Raw genomic sequence first — 25,239 nt, forward strand, 5'->3', positions numbered from 1 at the left:
GATGGTATGGTACGCTAGCGCATAACTATAAACAGAGTTGGCAAAAGAAACAAGAAAGAGACTCGGACATCTTGGAACTCATGGTCACGAGCGTCTATCTCTTTGAGTCTAGACCCAAGCCCCGTCTCGCAAAAGCTTTGCGTCAACTGTTTTTTTTCCCCGGGGCTGTTCATTGTCACTTTACGTAGTTTTCATTCCCATCGGTCTTTCCATTTCTACCGCGATGAAGTCCCGGCAATTTCTTACAGAGGTCTCGTAGCGGCCATAGTGGGATGATTATCCCGGATGATTGTGGTGCTTATAGAAAGGGGTGCGCGCTTAACCTATAACTTTCACGATTCAGAGTTTTGTATAGATGTTAATACTCGGTGCTTTTGTGAAACTGCGCACTTCAACAGTGCGGCATGTGCATATATTTCACGAACAATGACACGTCTCTATTGTACTTTGTGCAACAAAAAAAAGGAAAAAAAGGAGAACAGTATTACTCGGTTCATCAAAAACGACGTCATGTTCTTATGACAGCCTTCATTACCATCATTTAGCCAATGTCAGCCAAAGTTGGTCATAATTTAGCCACTGTGAGTCAATGCTAAGCATTGCAGGTAGTACGCAAGCAAATAGGGCATAGCTGAAGGTAGATGACTCAAGGAAGCGCTTGGTTGTACTGCCCCTTTGTCTCCGGGATTGATTCTTTTACTCTATTCATGTGAAATATGACTTAGTTTTCCGTTACATCATTTGAAATATATCGATGTATATTTAACTGCACAGGCACGTTCTTCGTCGTGACCTAAATTAATATATAGTGCCCTTTGGTTTAACGGCTAACTACCTAAACTGATTCATAAAGCCCTCCTGTTTCACGGCTAACATCTCGCTTTAGCCAATACAAATCACAATGTGTCCATTTGCGCAGAATCAGGCGGACGGCCGGTCGTTCGTGGCATTACAGAACGTGGGCGGAGGAGGCGAAAGAAGTCGCTGTCATCTTTGCAAGGTTATATTATTACCCGCTAATCCGACAATGAAAACAATTACTTTCCTGTATATATTTCAAATAGTTTCATCCTAGTAACCCTATTGGCCAGTCCTTCAAGGTGTGAGCCAACAATTTTAGGATCTACATCTTCCCCACATGTATTTCCGTATAGCGAGTAAAGGGCTCTGGAGCGCAATAAACGTGGGGGGTCTGGTGCATCTGTACGGGAAGACGAAGCCGCGTAAAGGTCGACGAGATAAACGCTCTGCTATCGCCTCTCGGTTGTTACGGTGGGCGCAACAAGTACCGCGTAATATACGCTGTTATCCAATGCACGCGTACAAGAGATCTGAACATTGGGCGCAACAAGCACAGACAGAGATTACGACCCTCGTTGGTTATCACTGGGTCATTGTCGCTGCTTTAGATACAAGCCAAATGTCATAGGTTCGATCCCTGTGGTGACGGTCGCATTTTGATAAGAGGCAAACAAAACAAAACAAACAAAACGTTAGATTCCCGTTGCACTGTGCGATGCCAGCGTATACGTTCGACCTGGTGGCCGGAGTTTCTGCAGCCTTTGTGTGTTTGTGTGTACGTGCACTGACATATATTGAATTCATCCCAGAGGAGATAGTATATCGCTGCTTGGAAACTCAGAGTTTGCTAAAGAACGCGTAAAGAGAAGCGACGGTGGTGTATCTGCGCTCATAGCGGAACATTTCACGCACTCCGGCAACATAGCTGCAGCCGCCTGCTTCCAATAAGCGCTTCCGCAACGATGCGCTTCCGGTGGAGAGCCGGCACCGCATTTTCTCTATTGTAACTCGTCCCAATAGGGGAAGGTCGCATGCAGGTTTTACACAAAGGTACTAATCTGCAGAGGTAGTTGTGTGAGAGAGAAATAGCGTTTATTAGCAACAACACGTAATCCGTGTAGTCAATCATACATAGTTATAGGAGGCCATATTTAAAATAAATATTTGTCTAAGTTTTGCGCCCCGAACCCATGATATGATTATGAGAGACGCAGTAATGGAGGGCTCCAGAAATTTCGCCCATCTGGCATTCTTTAACGTGCATACCTAAATCTAAGCCCTCGGGCCTTTAGCGTATTGCCTTCGTCGAAATGCGGTCGCCGCGGCGGGGATTCGATCCCGTGACCTTTGAATCAGCAGTCAAACAGCAGGACACTAGACCACAGTGGTGGGTAGGAAGTCACATTACCTGTAACGGTTGTAGCAGCGTCGTGCATTACACGTAGCGGTCCGTGTTTTCGGATAAATCCTGTAACAACAACAAAAAAAAACTCCCATAAACACTTGCCGGTGAATATTTGAAAAGTGAAAATTTATATTTATCCGATAAACGCCGATTTCAATGTACAATATTACTCTCTGTTCTATTCTTTATCGAAAAGGGCATGCTCACGCCTACTGGTTTGGCCAATATGAACTTTACCTCGCACACCAGTTTAGCCGCAGTGCACTCTGTCATGCTGAGAATCCACTGCACCAGACTGATAGGCCCATTGGCCGCCTCTCTCTAAGCAAGTGTGTTCCACGCGCAATGCCAAATACTGATAAACTATGTAGAATATACCTACAAGAAGAAGAAGGTCAGTGCGGTAGACATTGTAATGATAACATTTTCGATGAAGAAGAGGCCCCGTTTCCATCACCATCGATGACTCGTCGTGCAGAAATGTTGCAAGCACCACCACTGCCGGTGCCAGCTGCCTACCGCGAGAGTCCTACATCCGGCCGGAAAAACTCATCGTGTAGAAGGTTGCAAGCACCACCACTGCCGGACGTCCGCCAGTGGTGGTGCTTGCAACCTTCTACACGATGAGTTTTTCCGGCCGGATGTAGGACTCTCGCGGTAGGCAGCTGGCATGGTGATACAAACCGCTCTCCAGAAGGTTGGAAAGGTCTTTGCCAAAGTAGCGGTGTTCGGCTCCTTTATTCAAAGCTGGTAATCATCAATCGAAAGGTTGCCCCGCCGTGGTGGTCTAGTGGCTAAGGTACTCAGCTGCTGACCCACAGGTCACGGGTTCGAATCCCGGCTGAGTTGGCTGCATTTCCGATGGAGGCGGAAATGTTGTAGGCCCGTGTGCTCAGATTTGGGTGCACGTTAAAGAAACCCAGGTGGTCGAAATTTCCGGAGCCCTCCACTACGGCGTCTCTCATAATCATATGGCGGTTTTGGGACGTTAAACCCCACAGATCAATCAATCAATCGACAGGAGCCAGCTTCCATGTAAATGATTTCAGCAGTACTTCTCGCTGCAGGGCAGCTCGCTCATAAGAAAAAAAATTTGGAGCCCAAGCACCAGACTATTGATGTGGTTATTTCTGCTGGTGATGGTACAGGCGTCCAGTTTTTTCTCAAAGCTATAGTATGCTTGCATCTATCACAATATGCTTTAAAATTTTAATATGCACAAACCTACGTTTTTTTTTTCTTCTTTGTAACCAAGCATTGGTGCTTGTGTGTATATGAATGGACGGATGAACACAACTTTATTAAAAACCTGCAGATTAGCAGCCGGCCTATAGGCCACCCGATTCAGGTTGGTCGCGGTAAGGCTTAGCCTTTCCGCCACTTCCCGAGCCTGTTGGATGGCCCAAGTTCGGTCTTCAAATTCTGAGCTAACCAGAGCGTTGAGCCAACATGTCTCAACAAGGTCCGGGTTTTGGTGATCGAAAAGCCGCGTGGTGTGTGGCAATTCGCAAAGGATGTGCTTTATGTTTGCGTAATCATGTTTACATGGGATATACAGCCAGCATCGGGGAATTGCCTGGGGTGTGTGCGTTTGAGGTGCTCTGGGTTTTGAAATGTTCTCGTTCGCAGGCGTCTCCAGTCTACTTCTTGTGACCTAGATCTATAGTTTAGGGTGGGGTTGTGGATGTATATCCTTGTGTTTTTTTCAGTGGGTCAATATGTCGTGGAAGGTGAGAAGGTTGATCATTATCATCAAACTCGAGAGGTCTTTGTGCGCGCGGTCTAAACTGTCCAATCAATTATAGAACACGCTTCGTGTCTTCTCACATATTCGTGTTAACATACGATTTCGTTTTGGAATATTGAGAATAATGCAGGAGTTCAACTCAGAATTTCGGAAAATAGGGGATCTACCTGAAATAAACTCCGATAGACGCCGAATTCCCGCGAAACAAAAATTAACTCCGAAAACACGGAGCTCTAATTGAACGGGACCATGAGCCGCCAACATGCTGCGAAGCTATGCAGGAACATGAATGAGCTTTTCATGCTTGCCGGGCGGTAAACATGCAGAATTGATTAATTAATATTCAATTAATAAATGATTTATTGCTACGGCCTCATACCACATTCTGCTACGGGGTTTGTCGTTAGATAACTTATGACTGAAATAAACCACTTTAAAAGCCAGAAAAAATAAGTTATAATAAACAAAGGAAGCGAAAAACTAAACATAAAGAAATCGTACAAACAGAGCATTTAAGATAAAAATAAACGACCAGCAAGCCTGAGGCAAAGCTTGACGCGACAGCTGATACTAAAAAATAATTTTAAAATATAAAGGTGTAATGCAATGTCAGAACAGTGGCTGAGTTTGTCATTTTTGTTTCACATGGTGGCTCTGAAGAAAGAAAGAAAAAAAGAAAGAAAGAAAGAAAGAAAGAAAGAAAGAACGCACATCTGTTAGCAGAGTCTTAGAAAAAAAGGTAAAGTACATTCGGACACAATGACCTATCGTACCCTCAGAGTGCATGTACCAATAGTATCTTTGGTCACCCTCTGGTTCCCCTTGCTCGGCACCAACTATAAAATGCCCAGTTTATTGTTATCAGGACTCTTTGATAACGCATTTGATAAAGTGTGTCTCTTCTGGGTGTATCACGACAAGTTAGATAAAGAAGGAAGATTTTTCCTTTGTTTAAAGAGAAAACGCCGGTCCGGCAGAGCGAAGAATGCTACACGCTTTTGAAAGAGAGAAGAAAAAAATGTGAGCGATTTAATCATGTTTAGCACTGTGATGCAGAACTATTTAACCATGTGTGGGTTGAAGTTAGTTGGTACTCCATGATCAGCTGTTTGCACAAAATTTCTTGGACAAAGGACGCGCTTGTCCGTGTCTGTTTGGTCCTTTGTCCAAGAAATTTCGTGCAAAGAGTGGCTGTTTAACCACACGCAGCCAATCGCGCACCCTGCTACCAAATCCGAAATGTCTGTCTGAGAATCCCATCATGTAAGAATACTGATTGCTGGTCTAGTTGGTACTTGCTTAATGACATGCTTTGGCCGCAAATAACACACACACACAAAGTAAAGGAACACTGAACGACAAGCTTGTGCTTGTCGCCAGCGGCGGGTTTTCTTCGACACGAGCTCTTTAACGCTGTCGCGTTAATACACAGAACTCCTGCCACTCGGAATCGCTGCTAGAGAACACAAACGTGGCGGTTGTAATCGAGTAAACGCGGTATATGGTTGTACTGACTTCTATTTTTGTATATACAGTCCAGCGCGGCCGTTCCACCGCGGCAGTTCCACGTATTCGCGATCATGCTTGCATTGCGAGCGCTTGACGAAAGCAACGCCGCCAGAGGATGCGGTGACGTTGGTAAGAGTAGAGTTACTGTATATGCTCCCTGTCTCTAGGTAAGGGAAACCAGAGCCGCGCCGCTGTACCCATGTCTGTCCATCACGCGCGCTAAACAAAAGACGCGCCTGCAGATACCCTCGGACGTGCTGCTGTACGGCTCCCCGCGGTCTCTGTAGACTCCGCACCTGAGTTGGCGTGGGAGCATACAACGACGTGACATAAGAGGCGCGCACGCCCTGAGCTCGGCGTCGTGTGATGTGTACTCCCCCCCTTTCCTTCGCGTCCTCCGTCCCTCGTGCACTGAGAAGCCTTCCTTTCATTGTTTTATTCTGCAGGCCTCGTTTGCTTCGGTTTATTTATGCGCACCCCCTCCCCTCTTTCTGTATTTGTTTCTCTAACGCCACCGATCTCGATGCGTCAGCGCATAGCTTGCTCTCAAGCCTTGCTCCCATGAGGCGCGGCTCCCACATACCTGTCCACCAAGACTAAGCGTAAACAGGGGAAAGAAACTCGTATTGAGAAAATTCGTTTTGCGGGCTGGGTCTTCCAGACTACAGACCTTTTTTTTTTTTTTTTTTTTTTTTTTACGGAGAGAAGGATTTCTTTCTTTCTGGGCTGTGCATGAGAGTACGAAATCCGACGTCACAGCCTCGGCAGTGCATCTTATTTCTTTTTTTGAGGGGGGGGGGGGGGGGTAAGTGCACTAACAACGGCGCCCTAACAAGTTGGTAACAACAGCCCAGATAGGACTATGGTGGCACCCAGGGAGCATTGAGTGAAAAAAAAATGGCAGCATATCCACGGAGTGCATGATGGAGAGTGGGGCGAAGCATTCGTCCGTCCATTTGTTCTTGCTTCCGTCCGTCCATCCGTCCGTCTGTGTGACCGCCCTTGCGTCCATCCACCCGTCCGTGCGGGCGTCTGTTCGTGCGTCCATCCCTGCATCCGCCCCTGCGTCCGTTCATGCGTCCATCCATACATCTGTCTGTGTGTCCGTTCGTCCATCTATTCAACACTCCAAGTACCACCATCTCGCATATTTTCATCATATATTCCCCATATAGAAGCACCGCCATCCAGCGGACATTCCAAGGACTAAACGAGAGGTGGCACACGCACACTTTATTACGGCTTGCGCTTCGGGTCTACTTCCCACCTTTAACCACCTCGAGTTCATGGTATATACTAGTTCACTGTATTAATGGCTATGCGGCCCAACGCTCGCTAAACCTTTCTGAAACCAAGGAGGTTACACCCAGCGAGCATAACGTAGGAACCCTTTCTTGTCAGATCGTGCTCAATGTACATGCCAATGGCTGCTAACGGGAAATGAGAGACAGGAGAATTCGGCTTTTCTTTTCTTACTGCTTGCGCTTCGTATCTACTTCCTACCTTCAACCACCTCGAGTTAATTCATGGTATATACTACTTCATTGTATTCATGGCATTGCGGCTCAACGCTCGCTAAACCTTTCTAAAACTTAAGGAGGTTACACCCAGTGAGTATAACGTAGCAACCCTTTTTTGTCAGATAGTGCGCAATGTACATGCCATTGGTTGCTAATGGGGATTGCAGGGTGCGCGTTAACTAAAAGCCGAATGCCGCTCTCTCTCATTTCCCATTAGCAGCCATTGCCATGTACATTGAGCACTATTTTTTAGTGTTCAACAACGCACAGAAAAAATCTCTCACCGGCACAACCTTAGAGGTCAAAAATGTTATGCTTGTTACGTACTACAACGGCTACGAGGGACGAATGGGTGCCGCTGTAAGGAGCTTCGCCCCTAAAGGTGTTTAGTGCAATCTTCATTCTGTTTTAAATACGAAACATTTCTTAGCGAGCTTTGGCGACTTTGAATCTGTCTGTCTGTCTGTCTGTCTGTCTGTCTGTCTGTCTGTCTGTCTGTCTGTCTGTCTGTCTGTCTGTCTGTCTATCTGTCTGTCTGTCTGTCTGTCTATCTATCTATCTATCTATCTATCTATCTATCTATCTATCTATCTATCTATCTATCTATCTATCTATCTATCTATCTATCTATCTATCTATCTATCTATCTATCTATCTATCTATCTATCTATCTATCTATCTATCTATCTATCTATCTGTCTGTCAATCTATCTAGCCGCCTACGACTTTTAGCTCTCCTGGTCGTTTCGATAATGGCATGGATACCATACTTGGTATGGCATAACATGACTGTATGAAGAACATATTTTACTAGTCATAACATGAAAATCTTGACATGTATGTCATGAATGCCATGATGTACATATCATGGTCCTGCAGTTCTTGTGCTGGCTTCGCTCACGTGGCATGCTGAAAAACTGGTATCATATAGCATGATTTCATGGCGAACACAAGCGACACAAGCCTAACATGAAAATCATGCCATTCGTGTGATGTAACAACATGACTACAAGTCACGCTCATAATGCGCTCGTGGCCATTTCGCTAGTGTGACAATACGAAATTTGGTATTACAGTACGTGAATGGATGACGAAGGTATGTGACTGGCGCGAACACGATAATCATGAGATGCGTGTCATGTAGCAACATGACTACATGCCGTGCTCATGATGCGCTGGCGGCCATTTCGCTAGCTTCACATATGCCAAATTTGGTATTACAGTACGTGAATGGATGACGAAGGTGTGTGACTAGTGCAAACATGATAATCATGAGATGCGTGTCATGTGAGAACATGACTACATGCCACAGTCAATGCGCCAATACATTTCGACGTGACGCGGTGTGCGTGCTCGCCGGCGTTCATTTCGTCGCGTCACGCCGGCGTTGCCCCGCCAGGCGCCGGTCCTGCCATATACTCGCAGGCGCGCGCCGCGTTGCGTTGCTTTGACGCATGCGCGTTTCAGCGTCTCTGGCGTCCCTCTGTCACGAAAAGAGGGAGACATAGCGTTGTCTGGGTAACGCATCGGCGCGAAATGCAGCATGTCGCGTTTCGCGCTGGTTGCTGTCGAGCAGCGCCGACGGAAGGTGGTCGCATCTGGCGTCAGACGCTCGCATTCTGCTAGCGTGGCGTCGCTGTGTGTCCAGCGCGGCCGCGCGGGTCAACGCTACATTGGAGTATATGGGGCACTTCATGATGTGCTCGCGGCCGTTTCGCTAGCTCCACATACACCAACTTTGGTGTTACGTGACGTCAATGGATGACGAAATATATGACTGGTGCAAGCATGATAATCCTGACACGCGTGTCATGTAAGAACATGACAACATACCACGCTCATAACGTGCTCGTGGCCGTTTCGCTAGCTCCACATATACTAAATTTGGTAGCTCGGGACGTGAATAGGTGACGAAGGTAAACGACACATCTAAACATGATAATCGTGACACGGAAGTCATGTACGGCATCATTTACCTCCACCTCGTAACGTTGTGCTGATTTTAAAATGACACATCAACATTTCTCATTCGTGCTTCACATATCATCGATTTCCATTGTACGTGGGATCTGCAAATTTTTAAGTGCAAAGTGATCCACGCAACCGTGCATGGGTAGTGTGCTTTCCACTGAACTTTACCCGCTTATAGCTCTGCGGCTAAGGTGTTGCGCATGCTCAGACCGTTTGCCACGAGAGCGATTCCACGTGCCGCCGAGCTTTCAATCCGAACAGGACAGAAGTTCAAGGGAAGATGGATTCTTGGAAGTGACAAGGGATCCCTGAAAATGGAATGTTGCTGGAACTTATAAAGGTTTCGACAGTGTCGAAACATGAAGTCCAGTGACATTCTCTGTGCAGCGATTACTCGGCACTTTGCGGAAATTTAAATGCTCGCGCACATTCACAGCCTGATAAGCGTCACAGCAAATATATATAATCGTTAAACTGGGCAAAGCCAAAACCGGAAGTTCTATGCATATAACGAGGCATAATAAACGATTTGACTATCCATGTTTGCCTATGGTCTTGGTGCATACGTCCAGAGAAGAAGTAGGTCAACGCAGTACGCGCGTCTACCTACATAATCGTTGTGCACAACTTCCAAAAGAGGTCGACGGAACTTTGCGGACGCATTCCCGCCATTGAACCGACTTTGGTTGCATGCAGGAGAGTGGCAAGGGCTTCAGCCGTGGGTGTCAAAAAGTCCTCCGCCGCTGTGTGCGGTAACAGCTGTGAGTGTGTGAGTGAAGAATGCGTATATGAGCGCAGCCGATGCCTCCCATCGGCTTTACTCTGCAGTCTAATGTGTATTACGCGCAAAAGAGAGGGCGCGTGCACTGCGCGTTTACGTCATAGAGTTTCTCAATATACACTAGAGGGAACTCTGGCGCTAGTGTCTATGGGAGCTGCAACACACGGCGCTTCAGCAAGCATGGGAATGATGGGTAGTAGACACATTTGTCTAATTTTCGTACTTCTGGCCTGCTTTTGGCTCCGTGTGTGTTCGTGTGGCTTGGAGCTGTTTTTTTTTTCATGAAAACATAAATTAGCAAATGTTCGCCGTTTGCACTTCACAACCTTATTCTTCTAGGCTTACCATTTTAAATGAGGTCACTAAGTTGAAAAGGGTTTGTTTTTTCTTTCAAAACAAAACTGAAACACAGCAATAAACAAAGCCGCAAGTATGATTCGCCACCCGCAAGTACGAAGACTAGGCAAATGTGTGTACTACCCATCAATCTCATGGTCGCTGAACGATCGCAGCGCCAGAGTGCCCACTAGTTAATTTTGAGAAACTGTATGGTTTACGTCAAACTGTTGCTGTGGCGTTGGCTGTTGCCGGCGACGCTAGTCGGCGGCGAGAAGCCAAGCGATGAAGTGGACGAAGGGCCGACCGCCCGCACAACTATGTCTCTGCGAAAAAAAGCCCGTGCTTGTGCTGCGCTTCAGCGTCTGTCTGAGCACAATGCCGAATGCAAGCGAATCCCAAGCTGCGGAAGCGAGAAGCAGGACAACCATGGGCGCGACGAGTGGGAGATTATTCTCCACATAGACGTAATGAACGGGCTACACACAAGAAAATTGAGTCACAAATTAAATGTTCGAGAATGCAGACGATATAAACAATGTTATCTGGATTTACCATGTATGCGTTCGTTCACTCGATCGATGGCACTCGTGCTCACAATAGATGCCCCGTCGCTCTTCTGCTGCTGTGAGATTATGTTATGCCATTGTGGGATTATAATATGTCACTGTTGCGGTGGTCCTATAGCGGTGGCCGTCTTTATGAACCGCCGCTCATACCAGCCGTGTGCGCGAGCCGTGCGATTGCAGTTTTCAGTACGACGGAGCCGCACTGCCACTGTCGCTATCTTTCTCGCGATCGTTTTTTTTTTTTGTGTGTGTGTGTGCATCATGTTGCCGGCTGGCACAAGGCAGCCGTTAAATGCTGTGCACTACTTAGAGTTGTTAAAGAAAAAACGCGTAATTCTCGGTACGAGAAGAAGGTGGACTTGTGCGACGGTGTAAATCCGTACACACTTCCACCCGGAACGGACACTACTTGAAATATTTCTGCGATCGCAGAGGTGTCGTATACGGTGACATCGTGAACAATTTGGTTTTTAGCACAAATTTTGTGACTTAGGCGAATTAAAGGCTTTAAAACCAGTGGAAGCGCACAACTATACTTCGCCAGTTGCTGAAAAAAAAAAAAAAACAAGAACAAGCTTGTCTGCTGACTGAGAGCTTCGCGACGGAGTGATCGTCGTTGCAGAGGTAAGTTCATGAAATCCATACAGCCTCGAATATATATATATATATATATATATATATATATATATATATATATATATATATATATATATATATATATATATATATATATATATATATATATATATATATATATATATATATATATATATATATATATATATAATCTTTTTTTCTGCTCGACGCATTTCGCGCTTCCATAGCGATAAGCGCACACACGGCGTCTAAGGAAGGAAGGAAAATAGAGGGAAAAGAAAGGCAGGGAGGTTAACCAGCCTATAGGCAGCCGGTTTGCTACCCTGCGTCTAAGTACAGATTGTACAGGTGTATATACTATATGGTCACTACTTTCACGCTGCGATGCGCACGTATCGCAACCAGTGGAGCGACGTCCATTAAAGCGCGCCCTTCGCGCGCGCGGGACAAGTTCAGACAACCTCGAGGCAACGTATCTCGGAAGCAGCTTGCAACAGCGTCGTCGAGGACGAACATCTGTAGCAAGAGACCTTCCGTAGTGATGTATTCGCAAGTTGCGCATTTATCACCTAAATAACGGGACACTGTCGGCAACGCCCGACAGTGTACACACACACACACACACACACACACACACACACACACACACACACACACACACACACACACACACACACACACACACACACACACACACACACACACACACACACACAGACACACACACACACACACACACACACACATATATATATATATATATATATATATATATATATATATATATATATATATATATATATATATATATATATATATATATATATATATATCCTCTTCCTCTTGTTCATCCTTCTCATAGCAAGGAAGAAATGTTGTACAGTTATACCGGTTTGAATACTATATTACTCCGTTTCAAAAGCTGTTGGCAGCAGCGCTGTGTAAGGTAGAGCTCTTTCGTCCAGCCAGGGCCGTGTGAGCACAGAAAATACTCCATGAACTATTTTCGAAATCCAGAACAATTTTGCAAATATAAATACACATAAAGTAACAGTTATGACTGATGTGAAAAAGCGTCAAAATGTTTCATTATTTCGTGAAATGAATAGAAAAAGCCCACATGGATGCAGCAGAGCGGATGCTTATTGGGAGGTTGTGGTCGTGCGTCTGCAACGCGTCGTCCAACAAACTGTTTCCGATGTGCTATCCATTGGGTGTGGGTGAGTTTCCCAAGCTGGTTAATCGGAAAGCTTTAAACGTTCTTCAAGTGCTTCGCGTCGAGTGCGGGCAGAATGCGAGCGTGAATCCATTCACCAAAAGGGCCAGGTGAGCGAGCGAACGCTTCGTCGGCGAAAAACGATGGCAGATAACGCGGGCAAAGTCCTATACCACCTAGCAAGCGATCTTATGAGAAAGGCCGTGATCGAGCGAAAGAGCTGGACGATTTTGAGCTGAGCGTCTTTCGATGCGTGTTGCACATCGTTTTTGAGGGTTGAAATTCCAACAATCGCCAAGATCGTTTCGAAGAGGACGAGACGCTACCGACCATGCCAGGTTTTCCTCCATATAGTGTTGACGACGACAATGCAGCTCTGGATGTTGAAGCAGCTTGACTTCATCTACAAGGAATATACTCTCGGGACGCACTTCTCACAGAATCCACGCACATTGTGCAGTGTCGCAGCCAGTTTCAGCGGAGCTGCGATGCCATTCTTTTGTGTCCTTCTTGTCTCTGTGTCGTCGTTTTGTTCTCGCGCTATAACTATCGTCATGACATTCTCAAGTTGGGACGAGCACAAGGAGATGCGAACCCTTCTAACGATATGACGCCAATGATTACATGGTGCGTGGAGGACGGGATCATTCAATACTACACAGTGAGAGTATAAAACACGGGAACAAAAAGTAACGCATGTTCTATTATGTCGGGAAATAAAGGTTCGGATTGTCTGACTCAGTTATTCATGTAAATTGATGTATTTAACGAATGAAGTGAAGATTTTTTTTGTATACTTGTGGCATGAACACTTAAAAAAGCTCTGATGTGACAAGAACTCACATAAGCAGGCACCATTAAATATAAATACACAAATCCAGGCAAGTTCTCTTGGAACTAATTTCGGTCTGTCAAAAGATAGACTTAACTGATCATGAAGCTGCCAAGTTACACCTGCTACAAAACTAAAAAGTTAATTAGTATGGTACACACCTTTCCACGCGGACGTGGCCCTTTGTCTAATTCACAGAAGCGACATTCGCGTAGGAACACAATTGTGTAGAGCACTCTGTCATGTCATTGTCTGAAGGTGTCCGTACCTTCCACTGCACTGCCCAACAGCTTGTGAAACGGAGTTTAGACATAGTACGGTGTTTCCCTTACATGAAGGTCGACTTTGTATGTTCAATCGCTGCTTGACTGGAGAGGAGCGCGAGCGTGCCGTAACGTTAGCGCGCCTTTCTATCACGTGGTCCAACTTCGGGCGTACTCGAACGCTATAGCACTTGCCGCGATGCGGCGCATAATCCAGCGCCGACTCATGTTTATAAGTCAGAATCCGATTGCGAGCCTTTCTGTCGATGCGTCCTGGTTTTCGCGGGCTGTTATCAGAACTGATTACCAGAACATTTGGTTTACCCAACTAAACCACACTGCTGTTTTGCTACGACTGTATGTTAGAAATGTATTGGTCAGTTGTTCGGGAACACTGGGTGCTCTTTCGGGTCGGTGGTGATGTGTCGCTGTAGAGAGCGGGGAAAGGTTTGAGATTAGTTGAAAGCTACGTGAAACGTGCGCACGCAGGTGAAATTCTCGTGGCTTTTTTTTTTTTTTCCCGAGATCGCGAATCGTTGCACGCAGAAACGTGTGCGTCTGTTCTGCTTTTCCATTTATCTGCCAGTCCGCGCGTCCCACTGGAACGTGTTTTTTTTTTTTTTTTGCACGTATACGGCTGAACCTGCGTGACGTCTGCGTGAGAGATACACCCCGGCACAGCTGATGGTCGTGCAACTGTGCACGCCGTGACGTGCTCTCTCCGTGAGCGCTTGCCCCGAAAACGCTTCGGGGACAAGGAGGAGATTCGCGCGTGAGTGGTAGGCTGGCAGGTGTGCGGAGTACGGAGTCGTGTACTGCGTGACCCGAAATGTACGATGAGGGATCCGCGGTCGTTGCTGTGACTGCGGCTTCATATCCCTTCTCCGCTCGCATCGCTCTTTATTCTGTATTCTTTATGACCTCTAATTCGGTCATTCCAGCGACGCAGGCGGCGCCTTGCAGCCGTGCTCCGAAGCTGTCACACGGTGAGTGATAAATCTGCGACGCAGTTCGGTCTCTCAGTAGTCATGAACCAATGAACGCGTCTTCACGTTCTGCGACGCTGACGTAAACGCTCGCGACGTCACCGTCTCGTCCGCCATTTTGACCTTCCGCTGCGCCGCCTATAGACGCTGGAATGATCGAATAGCGGGCATAGTCCTATGGAGAGCTCCGTGGTGCGCGTTGAAACGACTGACCGTTATTATTCGACACGGAGACAGCCTGCGAAATTTGTAACGGAAAGTACCGCTCAAAACGAACCACATGTATTGTCCAAATGATTTAGCGCAGACTGTTATAACTCCCCTGCACTTTTCACTTTAAAGAAGTGAAACCTACGTGCAGTACTTTGAAGTGGCAAGGGTAGAACTTGCTATAGCCTGTGAGTTCCAGACGTCCACCTCACTATCTCCGTACTGTCTGATCACTTCAAGAAAGATTGGGCGTAAGCGTCCCCTTTCAAGCGAAAGAATGTAATGAAGTGAATAAAAAAAAAACAAGCACACTTTCCTACTTGTACATGTGCTTCTTTCAAGCTTTCCCTCTCATTCTTTCTCGTTCATGTGGCAGCTAATTACTTCCGAATTAGGCTCCCTGCCCTCACCTTCCTCCTCCCCTTCTCTCTCGGCGCGAGCTAAATCTCGCTACAGGAATCTCACTAGGCCACGAAACAGTTTTATTAGAGCCAAAAGTACGTTTGTAGTATGGGCACACACGAACGACAGCTTAATGCGCGATTGCTGCAGTCATCGCGAATATATATATATATATATATATATATATATATATATATATATATATATATATATATATATATATATATATATATATATATATATATATATATATATATATATATAGACGTTGCGAGGAAGGAAGCGCACACTGACGAAGGCTGGCCCACCAGCCGAAACGTATGTGATTAATAAAAGTGTTTCCTCGTTAGTCGTGCCTTTTTGCTTCCGTATATATATATATATATATATATATATATATATATATATATATATATATATATATATATATATATATATATATATATATATATATATATATATATATATATATATATATATATATATTGCCTTGGTATGTAGTATACAAAAGAGAGTACTAAGAAGTTGACTTTTAAGGATTTTGTAAATGCACTACCACTCTTCTTTACGCAGTGAAATAAGTTGCCTTGTATTGGCTCCACAGCAAAACAATGCAATGATTGAACTAAACTTCAAAAATGTTTTCTCTGCTAAAACAAAAAATGACTGCAATTGAACTTTCTGCAAACAAAGCCACTATGATTCTAAATCATATGCGCTTATTTCCTTATTTTTTATTGGACCACCTTAGGGTGCTACAGACGTCTAAACTTAGACCAATGGGGCATTTTCACGAAGTTCTGGATTTCATTTAGATTCTGTGCACCACAAACCGGCAAAACAAAATATTCGTAAATAGAAGGTGTTATTTAGAGTTTGATAGAAGTAATTTATGGATTCTATCGAAGGTTGTTTTTTGTAGTAAAATTATCAAAAACACTACAATTTACATAGTTTTGACTATGCTCTAAAGTGTGAACATTTTGAAGCTGTCATGAGCAACTGTTTTATAATGAAAGCAAGTTACTCTAAAAACACAAAAAGCTAGTATTGAGAGAATTTGCAATACGGTTAACTTACAGACAATTGTTTTCTTGTACCTGGCTTTTTCAACATTTCATGATTTTCAAGTGGCGGTCATGGGCGCCAAAAATATTTGTCGCTCAAAATATCTTGGGAAAATACTTTAGGTGTAATGCCTGTGTGTGTGTAATTTTGTGAATCCATTTGATTGAAATTGATTTTTGGCGAGCGTCCTGGTTGGGGCAGTTGGCGTAAAATGAGCCCCCCCCCCCCCCATTGTGGGGCATTGTATGGACAAGCCAAAGTGCTAGATTTATGATACTTAATTATTTGGGATGAACTGTTTGTGTGTACTTGCTCTCACAGAGAGTGTTTGTGTGTGCTAGTACTGGGTTTGTTTCACGCAGACAGCGGTACATTCATTCTAATAGTTAGGAAAAGACCCCGTGAGCTACGAGTAATGCGAAGCTGAGAGGTGGTATTCTACAATGCTAAGGAAGTGCAACAGAACCACCCTACTTAGAGATAGCGCAGCAACCTAGCATGCAATGGCAAAGTTCAGCTTGAATGCAGATGCCGGACCATTGCCAATCGTATATTTATATAAAAAGCTTGATGAAGGAATCGTTAAAACAAATTGGAAAGAACACATCTGGGGAGCTGCCTCACCAGAGCAGTATTGGCCACTCTGATGTATACTACTAGGCCATCACCTCCATTATGAACGTGCCAATTAACCTTTGGCCCTCAGTCCCAAGCGGCTGCGAAACAACTGTCCAAGGTGGCGGTCAGACCTGCGACGCAGCGGAGAGTGCTACGAATCTCTGGGTGCAGACAGGCCGCTGATAGAGTCTAAACTTGACTACCCTTAACGCTAGAACACTATCTAGTGAGGCTAGTCTAGCTGTGCCATTAGAGGAATTAGAAGGTGTTTGATGGTATGTAATAGGGCTCAGCGAAGATGAGAGGACACCTGAGGCTTATACAGGGCTAGAACGGGCACGTCCTATGTTATTGTGGATCAGTTGACAGAAAAGAACTAGGAGTTGGGTTTCTTATACACAAGAATATCGCTGGCAACATGGAGAAATACTATATCATCAATGAAAAGGTGGCGAGTATCAAACATAAGTTTAACAAAGGTACAAGATGAAGGTGGTACACTATATCGAGCTATGATGATCGTTTGGTTGAGCGCTTCCATGAAGATGTGGAGTCCGCAATTAACAAGTAAAGACACAGTATACTATACTGATGGGCGAAAAGTAGGCAAGGAACATACCGGAGACCATGCAGTGGGTGAATATGGCATCGGCTCTAGAAATGCCAGAGGGGAGGTATCATAGTTCGCAGAACTTAATAACTTTCGGATCTTGAATACCTACTTCAGAAAACGGGCTAACCATCAGCGGACGCGATGGAGTCTTAATGGCGAAATTATTCTGTGTGCACACCCAAGCGTTGTATAAGATGCAGAAGTATATAGTTGGCAACATCAGATGTAGTGACCATAGAATGGTAAGAGTTCGTATTCACCTAGATTTAAAAAAAAAGTGAGTGCATAAAGTGATACGCAAGAAACCAATTGACGAGATAGCGGTGAGAGGAAAACTACAGGAATTCTGAGTTTTGCTTCAGAATAGATTGGCGGCTCTAAACGAGGTAATCCGACGTTAGTGTTGACACAATGAAGGATAATCTTACTAGTATCATCAAAGAGTGTGCAATGGAAGTCGGAGGTAGTCACTAGACAGGACACTAGCAAACTATATCAAGAGATGAAAAATCTCATTAAGAGACGACAGACCATGAAAGCCTCGAATGCAATCGACAAAATAGAACTAGTGCAGCTTTGAGAGTAAATCAACAGGTTTAATGTAGCCGACATGAGAAGGTGTAACATGAAGAGAACCGAGCAGGCTGTAAAATGCGGCAGAAGCCTAATAGCTGTGAAGGCAAACTTATGCATACTCAAAAATCAGATGTATGCATTAAGAGACAAGGAAGGCAATGTCATAATCGATATGGATAGGATGGTTGAGGTGGTGGAGGAGTTCTGCAGAGAGCTATATAGAATCCAATCGAGACAACCAGAACGAAATCGTAAGGAGCAGTAATAGCCCAGCGGAATGCGACATCCTATTAGTAATGACTGGGGAAGTAAGAAAAGTCCTAGACGTAGTGCAAAGAGGCAAAGCCGCTGGTGAGGATAAGGTAACAGCGGAGCTGCTGAAAGATGGCGGAGAAATTGTGTTAAAAAAACTGGCCACCTTATATAAGAAGTGTCACTTGGCGGGAAGCATACCATAATCTTGGAAGAACGCCAACATCATCTTAATACATAAAAAAGGAGATGACAAGGACTTGAATATTTACAGGCCGATCAGCTTGCTCTCCGTAGTATACAAGTTATTTACAAAGGTAATTGCTAGCAGAACTAAGATAACATTAGAATTAAATCAACCAAATGAACAAGCAGGATTTCGAACAGGCTACTCAACAATCGACCATATTCATGCTATCAATCAGGTGATAGAGAAATGCGCGGAATACAACTAACCCCTATACATAGCCTTTATAGATTACGAGGTGTTTAACTCAGTGGAGACATCAGCAGTGATGCCCTGCAGGCACTGCGGAATCAGGGCATCGACGAACCCTACATAAACATACTGGACGAAATCTACAGCGGATTTACAGCCACCATAGCTCTGCATAAAGAGAGCGACAGAATCCAACTAAAGAAGAGTGTAAAGCAGGGAGGCATAATCTTTCCAATGCTATTCACAGCGTGTTTACAGGAGGTTTTCAGGGCCATAGACTGAGAAGAGTTAGGGATAAGAGTTAATGGAGAGTATCCTAGTAACCTGCGATTCTCTGATGACATTGCCTTGATGAGTAACTCAGGGGATGAATTACTGCTTATGATGGCTGAACTGGACACGGAAAGCTGAAGAGAAGGTCTTAAAATTGTACAAGTAGTATAACAACCTCGGAAAAGAACAGTGCTTCGAGACAGGTATAGCAGTGCACTTGTAGCTGTAAAAAAAGTATGTCTACTTAGGACAGGTAGTAACCATGGAGCCGAACCACGAGATTGAAGTAACTAGAAGAATAGGGGCGGGGTTGATCACATTCGGCAAGCATTCTCAAATAGTGAATGGCAATATAGCACTAACCGTCCAGAGTAAGGTATATAACAGCTGCATCTTGCCGGTACTTACCTATAGAACAGAAACCTAGAGGCTTACAAAGAGGGTTCAGTTTAAATCGAGGACGACGCAGCGAGCGATGAAAAGGAAAATGATAGGTGTAGCCTTAAGAGACAAGAAGAGAGCAAAGTGGGTCAGGGAACAAACTGCAGGGTTAAGGATATTGTAGTTGAATTTAACAATGAAGAAATGAACAAGGACCGGGCACGTAGTGCATAGGCAGAAGAACAGTTGGTCATTAACGGTAACTGACTGGACTCCCAGAGAAGGCAAACACACGAGGGGGAAACGGAAGGTTAGGTGGGACAATGAGATTAAAAAGTTCGCAGGTATAACGTGAAAGCACAAGATCAGGTTGATTGGCGGATCATGGGAGGGGCCTTTGCCCTGCAGTGGACGTAGTAAGGCTGAAGGTAACGTACATTGACTGAACATCAACAGCAGGGAATAATAATGAACATGCAGGTATCTGAGCAAGTCCTTACTCGGTTTGTAGGAGGGGCAGCGGCGGCCCGCGGTGGGCGGTGAGCTCGAGGCATGGCGCAGAGTCGGCCCATCAAGATGGTGGTGGTGGGAGACGGCATGGTGGGCAAGACATGCCTGCTGGTCGCGTTCACCACCGGAGCCTTTCCCGGCAATGACTACGAGCCCACAGTGTGAGCAGCAGCGTCTTTCGACTCATATGTGTATATGTGCATGCAACCACGGCCTCTCACTCGATAAGAGCACGCAATGTGCTCACTCACATGGTGTGTTTGTACCGAGCACCCGTATCATAACAAGGACGTACAAGATCTGGCGTCGCGCAGTTTCGCCGTCACGTGCTACTGTGTAGTTGTGTCTAGTCAGTTAACATTCGTGCATTGTAAATTCGAGAAACAAAAAAGAAAAAGAACATTGCATTTTAGTAGTTAATCAAATATTCATTACTTTGTCTGCTATTAGAGAACAAAAATCATACGTATCGAGGAAGTGCGGCAGAACAGTGATGTGTTATTTGGCACTTGCAATATGCAGTATAACCTCAATGATACGTTCCTGTTTCGTACGATTTCCTGCCCTGAATGTTCGCGATATCGTTATCAAGCGAAAATGCGCGATTGTTTAATGAATTCGGACTGTACCTTTTCCTACGTTCTTTCTGAAAAACGTACGTATAACGGAGATTAATTAATAAATGATGCTAAACATGAATGTGTTGCTTATGTGCATTAATTAATTTGTGACTGTTATTGCTATTACGTTCCTTAATGTTGTCGTGCATGTCATTTGAGTTATTTTTTTATTTTTGTTCTACCAAATTCGCATGCGTATGTATCAATCCATCTGTCGGCTCATGGATGCATCTCTTGTTGCAAACACTGTTTATGCTCGGGCTGTGCATGAATACAAAGTCTGGGGCGTTCTGCCACAAGCGACGACCTCGTTCTCGCATTCACTCTCGCACATGACCGATTCGCAGCTTCGACAACTACGCCGGTAGCCTACTTGTGGACGGCGTCACTGCAAACCTGACGCTGTGGGACACCGCGGGACAGGAAGACTACGAGAAGCTGAGGCCGCTTTCTTACCCCGGGGTCAGTAATTCATTGATTGATTGATTGATTGATTGATTGATTGATTGATTGAATAGACACCTCTGTAACGGACAATGGGTTTCTTTATGAGAATTGCCAGCCCGTGATTAAGATGAAAACTTTATTTGGATCCCACGCCACCTGGCTACTACCACATATAGGGATCACCACACAGCCCTTAATTAATTCTAGCCAGCAGTTAGACTTCTGTATGCTAGAACAGAGTTGGACGTACAAGAGGAAGCTCATGCTAATTTGCGTGAAACGCTCTTGCGTGCACCGTGGAAACTACTCTGGCGACAGCTCATTCGTCTTCGTCTCTTGCGTGCAGTCGGACGTGTTCCTGCTGTGCTACAGCATCAGCAGCCAAGCGTCGTATAATAACATCTTGACAAAGTGGCAACCCGAGCTCAAGCATCATTGCCCTTCGACGCCGTACGTCTTAGTGGGTATGGTTATTGTCACATCATTTTTCCCTGTTATTTTTTGTTTCTTTTCCAGGACGTTGCGGGACTTTGTTGTAACCGCCGCTGCTATGGACTTTTGGAGCACGTGGTTGACACTGCGGATAAGGTGGACTGCGCTCACGCGTACACTGCCGCCAGGAATCGTGAATTTGTCGATAAAGTTACATTCGCCGATAAAATTACATAATAAAGCATACCACGTGCTTGTTTAGTATTATTTTTTAAGCGTCATCATCGTCAATAATCTACCACCATCGCTTCTCACCTCTCAGGTAGATCATGACTTGAGTGCTTCAGTCACATTGAGCTGAGAAAGTTCTAGCTGTCAGCTGAACTGGCTGCCTCATCCATCGCGGCTCTTGCCGTTACTGTCTTATCTTATTGCGTTATCGGTCTTATCTTGCCGTTACGGTCTTATGTTATGGTCTTAACATGAGGACGAAGGCATGCCACGTTGGCCGCATTCACATTCCCTTAGAGCGAATTATGTTTTATTTAATTGGCCATAAACACGCTGCTGATGGAGAATAAAAGTTGCAGTCGCTATAGCTAAGGAGAGCACACGTAAAACCTTATGCTATCACGAGACATTCATTACTTTACTTTGATGTTCTCACTTCTTTGCACTGTTTGTACTTGTATTCCTTCGGTAGCCTCGACATTACCACTTACGCATTATTCACGTATTATCTATTTTAATTTCTGGACATGCTAGTGCTACATAACTACATATCACATAATATTATATTACTCACTTTAGTATCATCAAGTACTCCCACCACAGAAAGTTTCAATGCAAACAAGCTGTTCTGCCTCTTGATGTGTATTTCTGGAAAAATGCAGAAGTTGTACATCTACGGCACATCGAAATGTCTGCATCCGATCAAAGCAGTCAACAACCGACGTTTTCGTGAATCTGCTTGATGGTTGCCGAAGTGGTGTGCCTCACGTTACCTCGATATTTCATGCACATTCCTTTACTGAAGAAGCATGGAGCGGCGGCCCGCGATTAAGAATAAACTAAGACAACCCACGGCCAAGATAAGACTGGCTCGTTCACCTACCCAAATTTAAAGCCGCAATTGCTGCAGATTACCATGTGTGACAAAAGCAATGATGACGACGTTATGCTTTAATTACTAACGCTTAGAACACAAGTTGAAAGTATGAAACTTTGAAGTAGAGACAACGAAATACTGTACGCGTTTGGCAGGAATTCTGAGGCAAAAGCAACCGCTTTATATATAGCTATACAGGTACATAGCACCACGGCCGCTACATAAATAAAAGATACACATTGGCGTTCCCGCTCATACAGTCCCGAACTACAGAGGTATGTGCTTCACTGACGCTGTTGTTGTGAGCGAATGCTTTGAAGAAATGGCTTGCATGTCTGAAGATATGTACACTACAGAGTAGTTCACTGCTAAAGGGAACACATCAGTGGAAATTTTCTTCTCTGAAAGTTATGAAATCACCGGGCTTCGTGCCTGCTAGGTGGCGCTAGCACGTTCGCGAACACTTCTGCGATGCACAGACGTCACTTCCGCCAGTATTTCTGCTAAAATGCAGCAAATGAAGAGCCGCGTGCCCTTTTAACTATATGCTTTGACAGTGGAGCGCACGTTTTTTTGTGTTCTTTGTTGCTGCATACAAACAGGATAGCTATATTTTACTTGAAGTCAGCAATTCACCTCGAACTTATTGCAGCCACCAAGGCCGACCTTCGCCAAGAGGATTCAGCCGAGGAGCTCGTGACCCGAGCATCGGGCAAGAAGCTGGCCTCCAAGATTAAAGCATACAGCTACGTCGAGTGCTCAGCCAAGACGGGAGAACGTGTCAGGGAGGTGTGTGTTTCTAGCTTTGCGGTGCTCATTTTACAACAGTGAGTTGTATCTAGCGTATGCTCTAATTCATCAAGTATCTTCTATGAAAGCTGTAATAAGTATACATGTAATAAGTATACATCAGAGATATCTAAGAGCACATAATTCATTGTGTCACACGCATATACTTACGGTTGGTAGTAGTTCGTAAAAGTATGTCTGAAAGCACTTTGAAAGTTTGTCTGAAAGCATTTTGTTTGAAACGTCTAAACATGGCAGGAAGGAGACAGATGTCAAAAGTGCGAAGCTTGAGCGAAATTTTGCGTCGATATCTCAGAAACATAACTCATTATGAGCCCTGTCCATGACAACTGGTGTCATAATGATGGGCCGCTGTCGGCCGCACGCTGTTATTTCCTCCCCCATGGTCAAAAATATACAAAAGCGAAGCGAAACCGGTTGATCGCACATGATAGTCATGCGAGATAACTAAAGACGGCCGGGCGACTGCACGCCAAAGCAGCATAGGCGACCATTTCACAACTGATATTTCTCGTACATGAACCAGTTGAGCAGGCCCCTAGCCACGGAGGGAGGAAGCCCTAGGCCTCTAACCCTTCCTGATATTCGGTCGGAGGGGGGTGTTTTCGAAAAAAATTAAGAAAATAGGTGTTATTCAAGGCCCTCACTTAAGTGCCTCCCCCCCCCCCCCCTAAAAAGTTTCTTGGCTTAGGCCTTTAGTTGAGATCACATATTTTAACGGTGTCACGAGAATACCCCTACATAGCATCATGAAGTGCACCAAACAGGCGAAAAACGTCAAGAGAAAATGATGAGCTCGTATTGTTTTTCTGTATTTTCATATGCTGTTTGGTGGCCCCAAACGACATTTGTACACGAGAACACAGCTTGTTGTGTTCTCGTGTACAAGCGTCGGTGCTTGCTGCCATATTTAGAAAGCGTGTCGCGCCATCTGTTACAAGCACGGCAAAGCAACACCCCAAACTGCCACGCGAGCAGACGCTCCACAAACCAGTAGAAGCGAGCGCGGCGCTCCAGAATAACGAAACGCGGCGCCCGCACGGACCCATGGTGTGACGTCACGCAACCATCGGAAATGCCTTAGGAATCTAGGGGGCGTTGGTGGAACACCGCCACAGCATGCTTCCTGCGGTAGATGCTGCTATCGCTCGACATTTTTTTTTTCTGTCTGCATCTGAATGGCGTAGCCGCTACTTATTGGTATCGAGCCCTTCACATCATGCTCAATCGCTTACTGCCGCAGCAGTGGCGGGCGGTTATACTTTGAATGTAGCTAGCTCTGACTGTCACATCTTAAGAATACGCTGTGCGAAGTACCTTCCTTACACTAAATTATCATTTGTCTTTCCTATTCGCAGGTCTTTGAAGAGGCTGCCCGGGCAGTACTCCAGCCAAAATCCTCAAGAAAGAAGAAGTTAGCTTGTAAGATCTTATAGGCACGGCCTCGTGGGTGACATCGGAGATGTGTCTCACTCACTTAGCACGCTGTACATGAAAAAGCCGCGGCAATCTTTATTTTTTCTTGTATATAGGTACATATATCAGTGTCAGCGCATCATTCTTCGTACACACAATTTACTCAGTTGCACTGTAGTATGCGCGTGTTGCAATAAAGTAAAAGTCAATCATCCAGCTGTATTGAAAATGTTTCACTTTGCAAGAATTTCTAGCCGTGGTTTTCGGTAGCGTTTGAGAAAAACTTAGTGGAACAGTTTCCTGGGTCTTCTTTCGACTTGCTCTGCCCTCTATTTCTTTTAACCACAATGTGTGTGTGAAACCCACGTTTTACTTACGCGCTGCTAACACAAATTTATCCGAAGAAAAAAAAAGAAAGATGAAAATGTGACCTGACACGAGATAATTTAAAATAAATATAGGGCTGTCAGAATGGATGGCCAGCGAAGCTTCACGTCGCACTAGTTTTGATAAAGCTACTGCGATCAGCAT

General features: G+C 44.9%; 1 protein-coding gene across 2 annotated transcripts in view; it reads left to right on the top strand.

Annotated features, from left to right (window-relative positions):
* Positions 1–24,924, top strand: part of LOC119178269 (ras-related C3 botulinum toxin substrate 2) — a 51,066-nt gene extending 26,142 nt beyond the window's left edge. Inside the window, exons 2-6 of one of the 2 annotated variants that reach the window (XM_075883533.1) lie at positions 19,846–20,036; positions 20,843–20,957; positions 21,289–21,406; positions 23,135–23,271; positions 24,651–24,924. In XM_075883533.1, coding sequence (XP_075739648.1) covers positions 19,918–20,036; positions 20,843–20,957; positions 21,289–21,406; positions 23,135–23,271; positions 24,651–24,728 — 567 coding nt within the window. In that variant the 5' untranslated portion in view covers positions 19,846–19,917 and the 3' untranslated portion in view covers positions 24,729–24,924. The remainder of the gene's footprint in view (positions 1–19,845; positions 20,037–20,842; positions 20,958–21,288; positions 21,407–23,134; positions 23,272–24,650) is intronic. The other variant, XM_075883532.1, reaches the window with a different exon arrangement.
* The last annotated feature ends 315 nt before the right edge of the window (positions 24,925–25,239 follow it).

Source organism: Rhipicephalus microplus, unplaced genomic scaffold (assembly GCF_043290135.1).
Source record: "Rhipicephalus microplus isolate Deutch F79 unplaced genomic scaffold, USDA_Rmic scaffold_18, whole genome shotgun sequence".
In the NCBI taxonomy this organism is placed as follows: domain Eukaryota; kingdom Metazoa; phylum Arthropoda; class Arachnida; order Ixodida; family Ixodidae; genus Rhipicephalus; species Rhipicephalus microplus.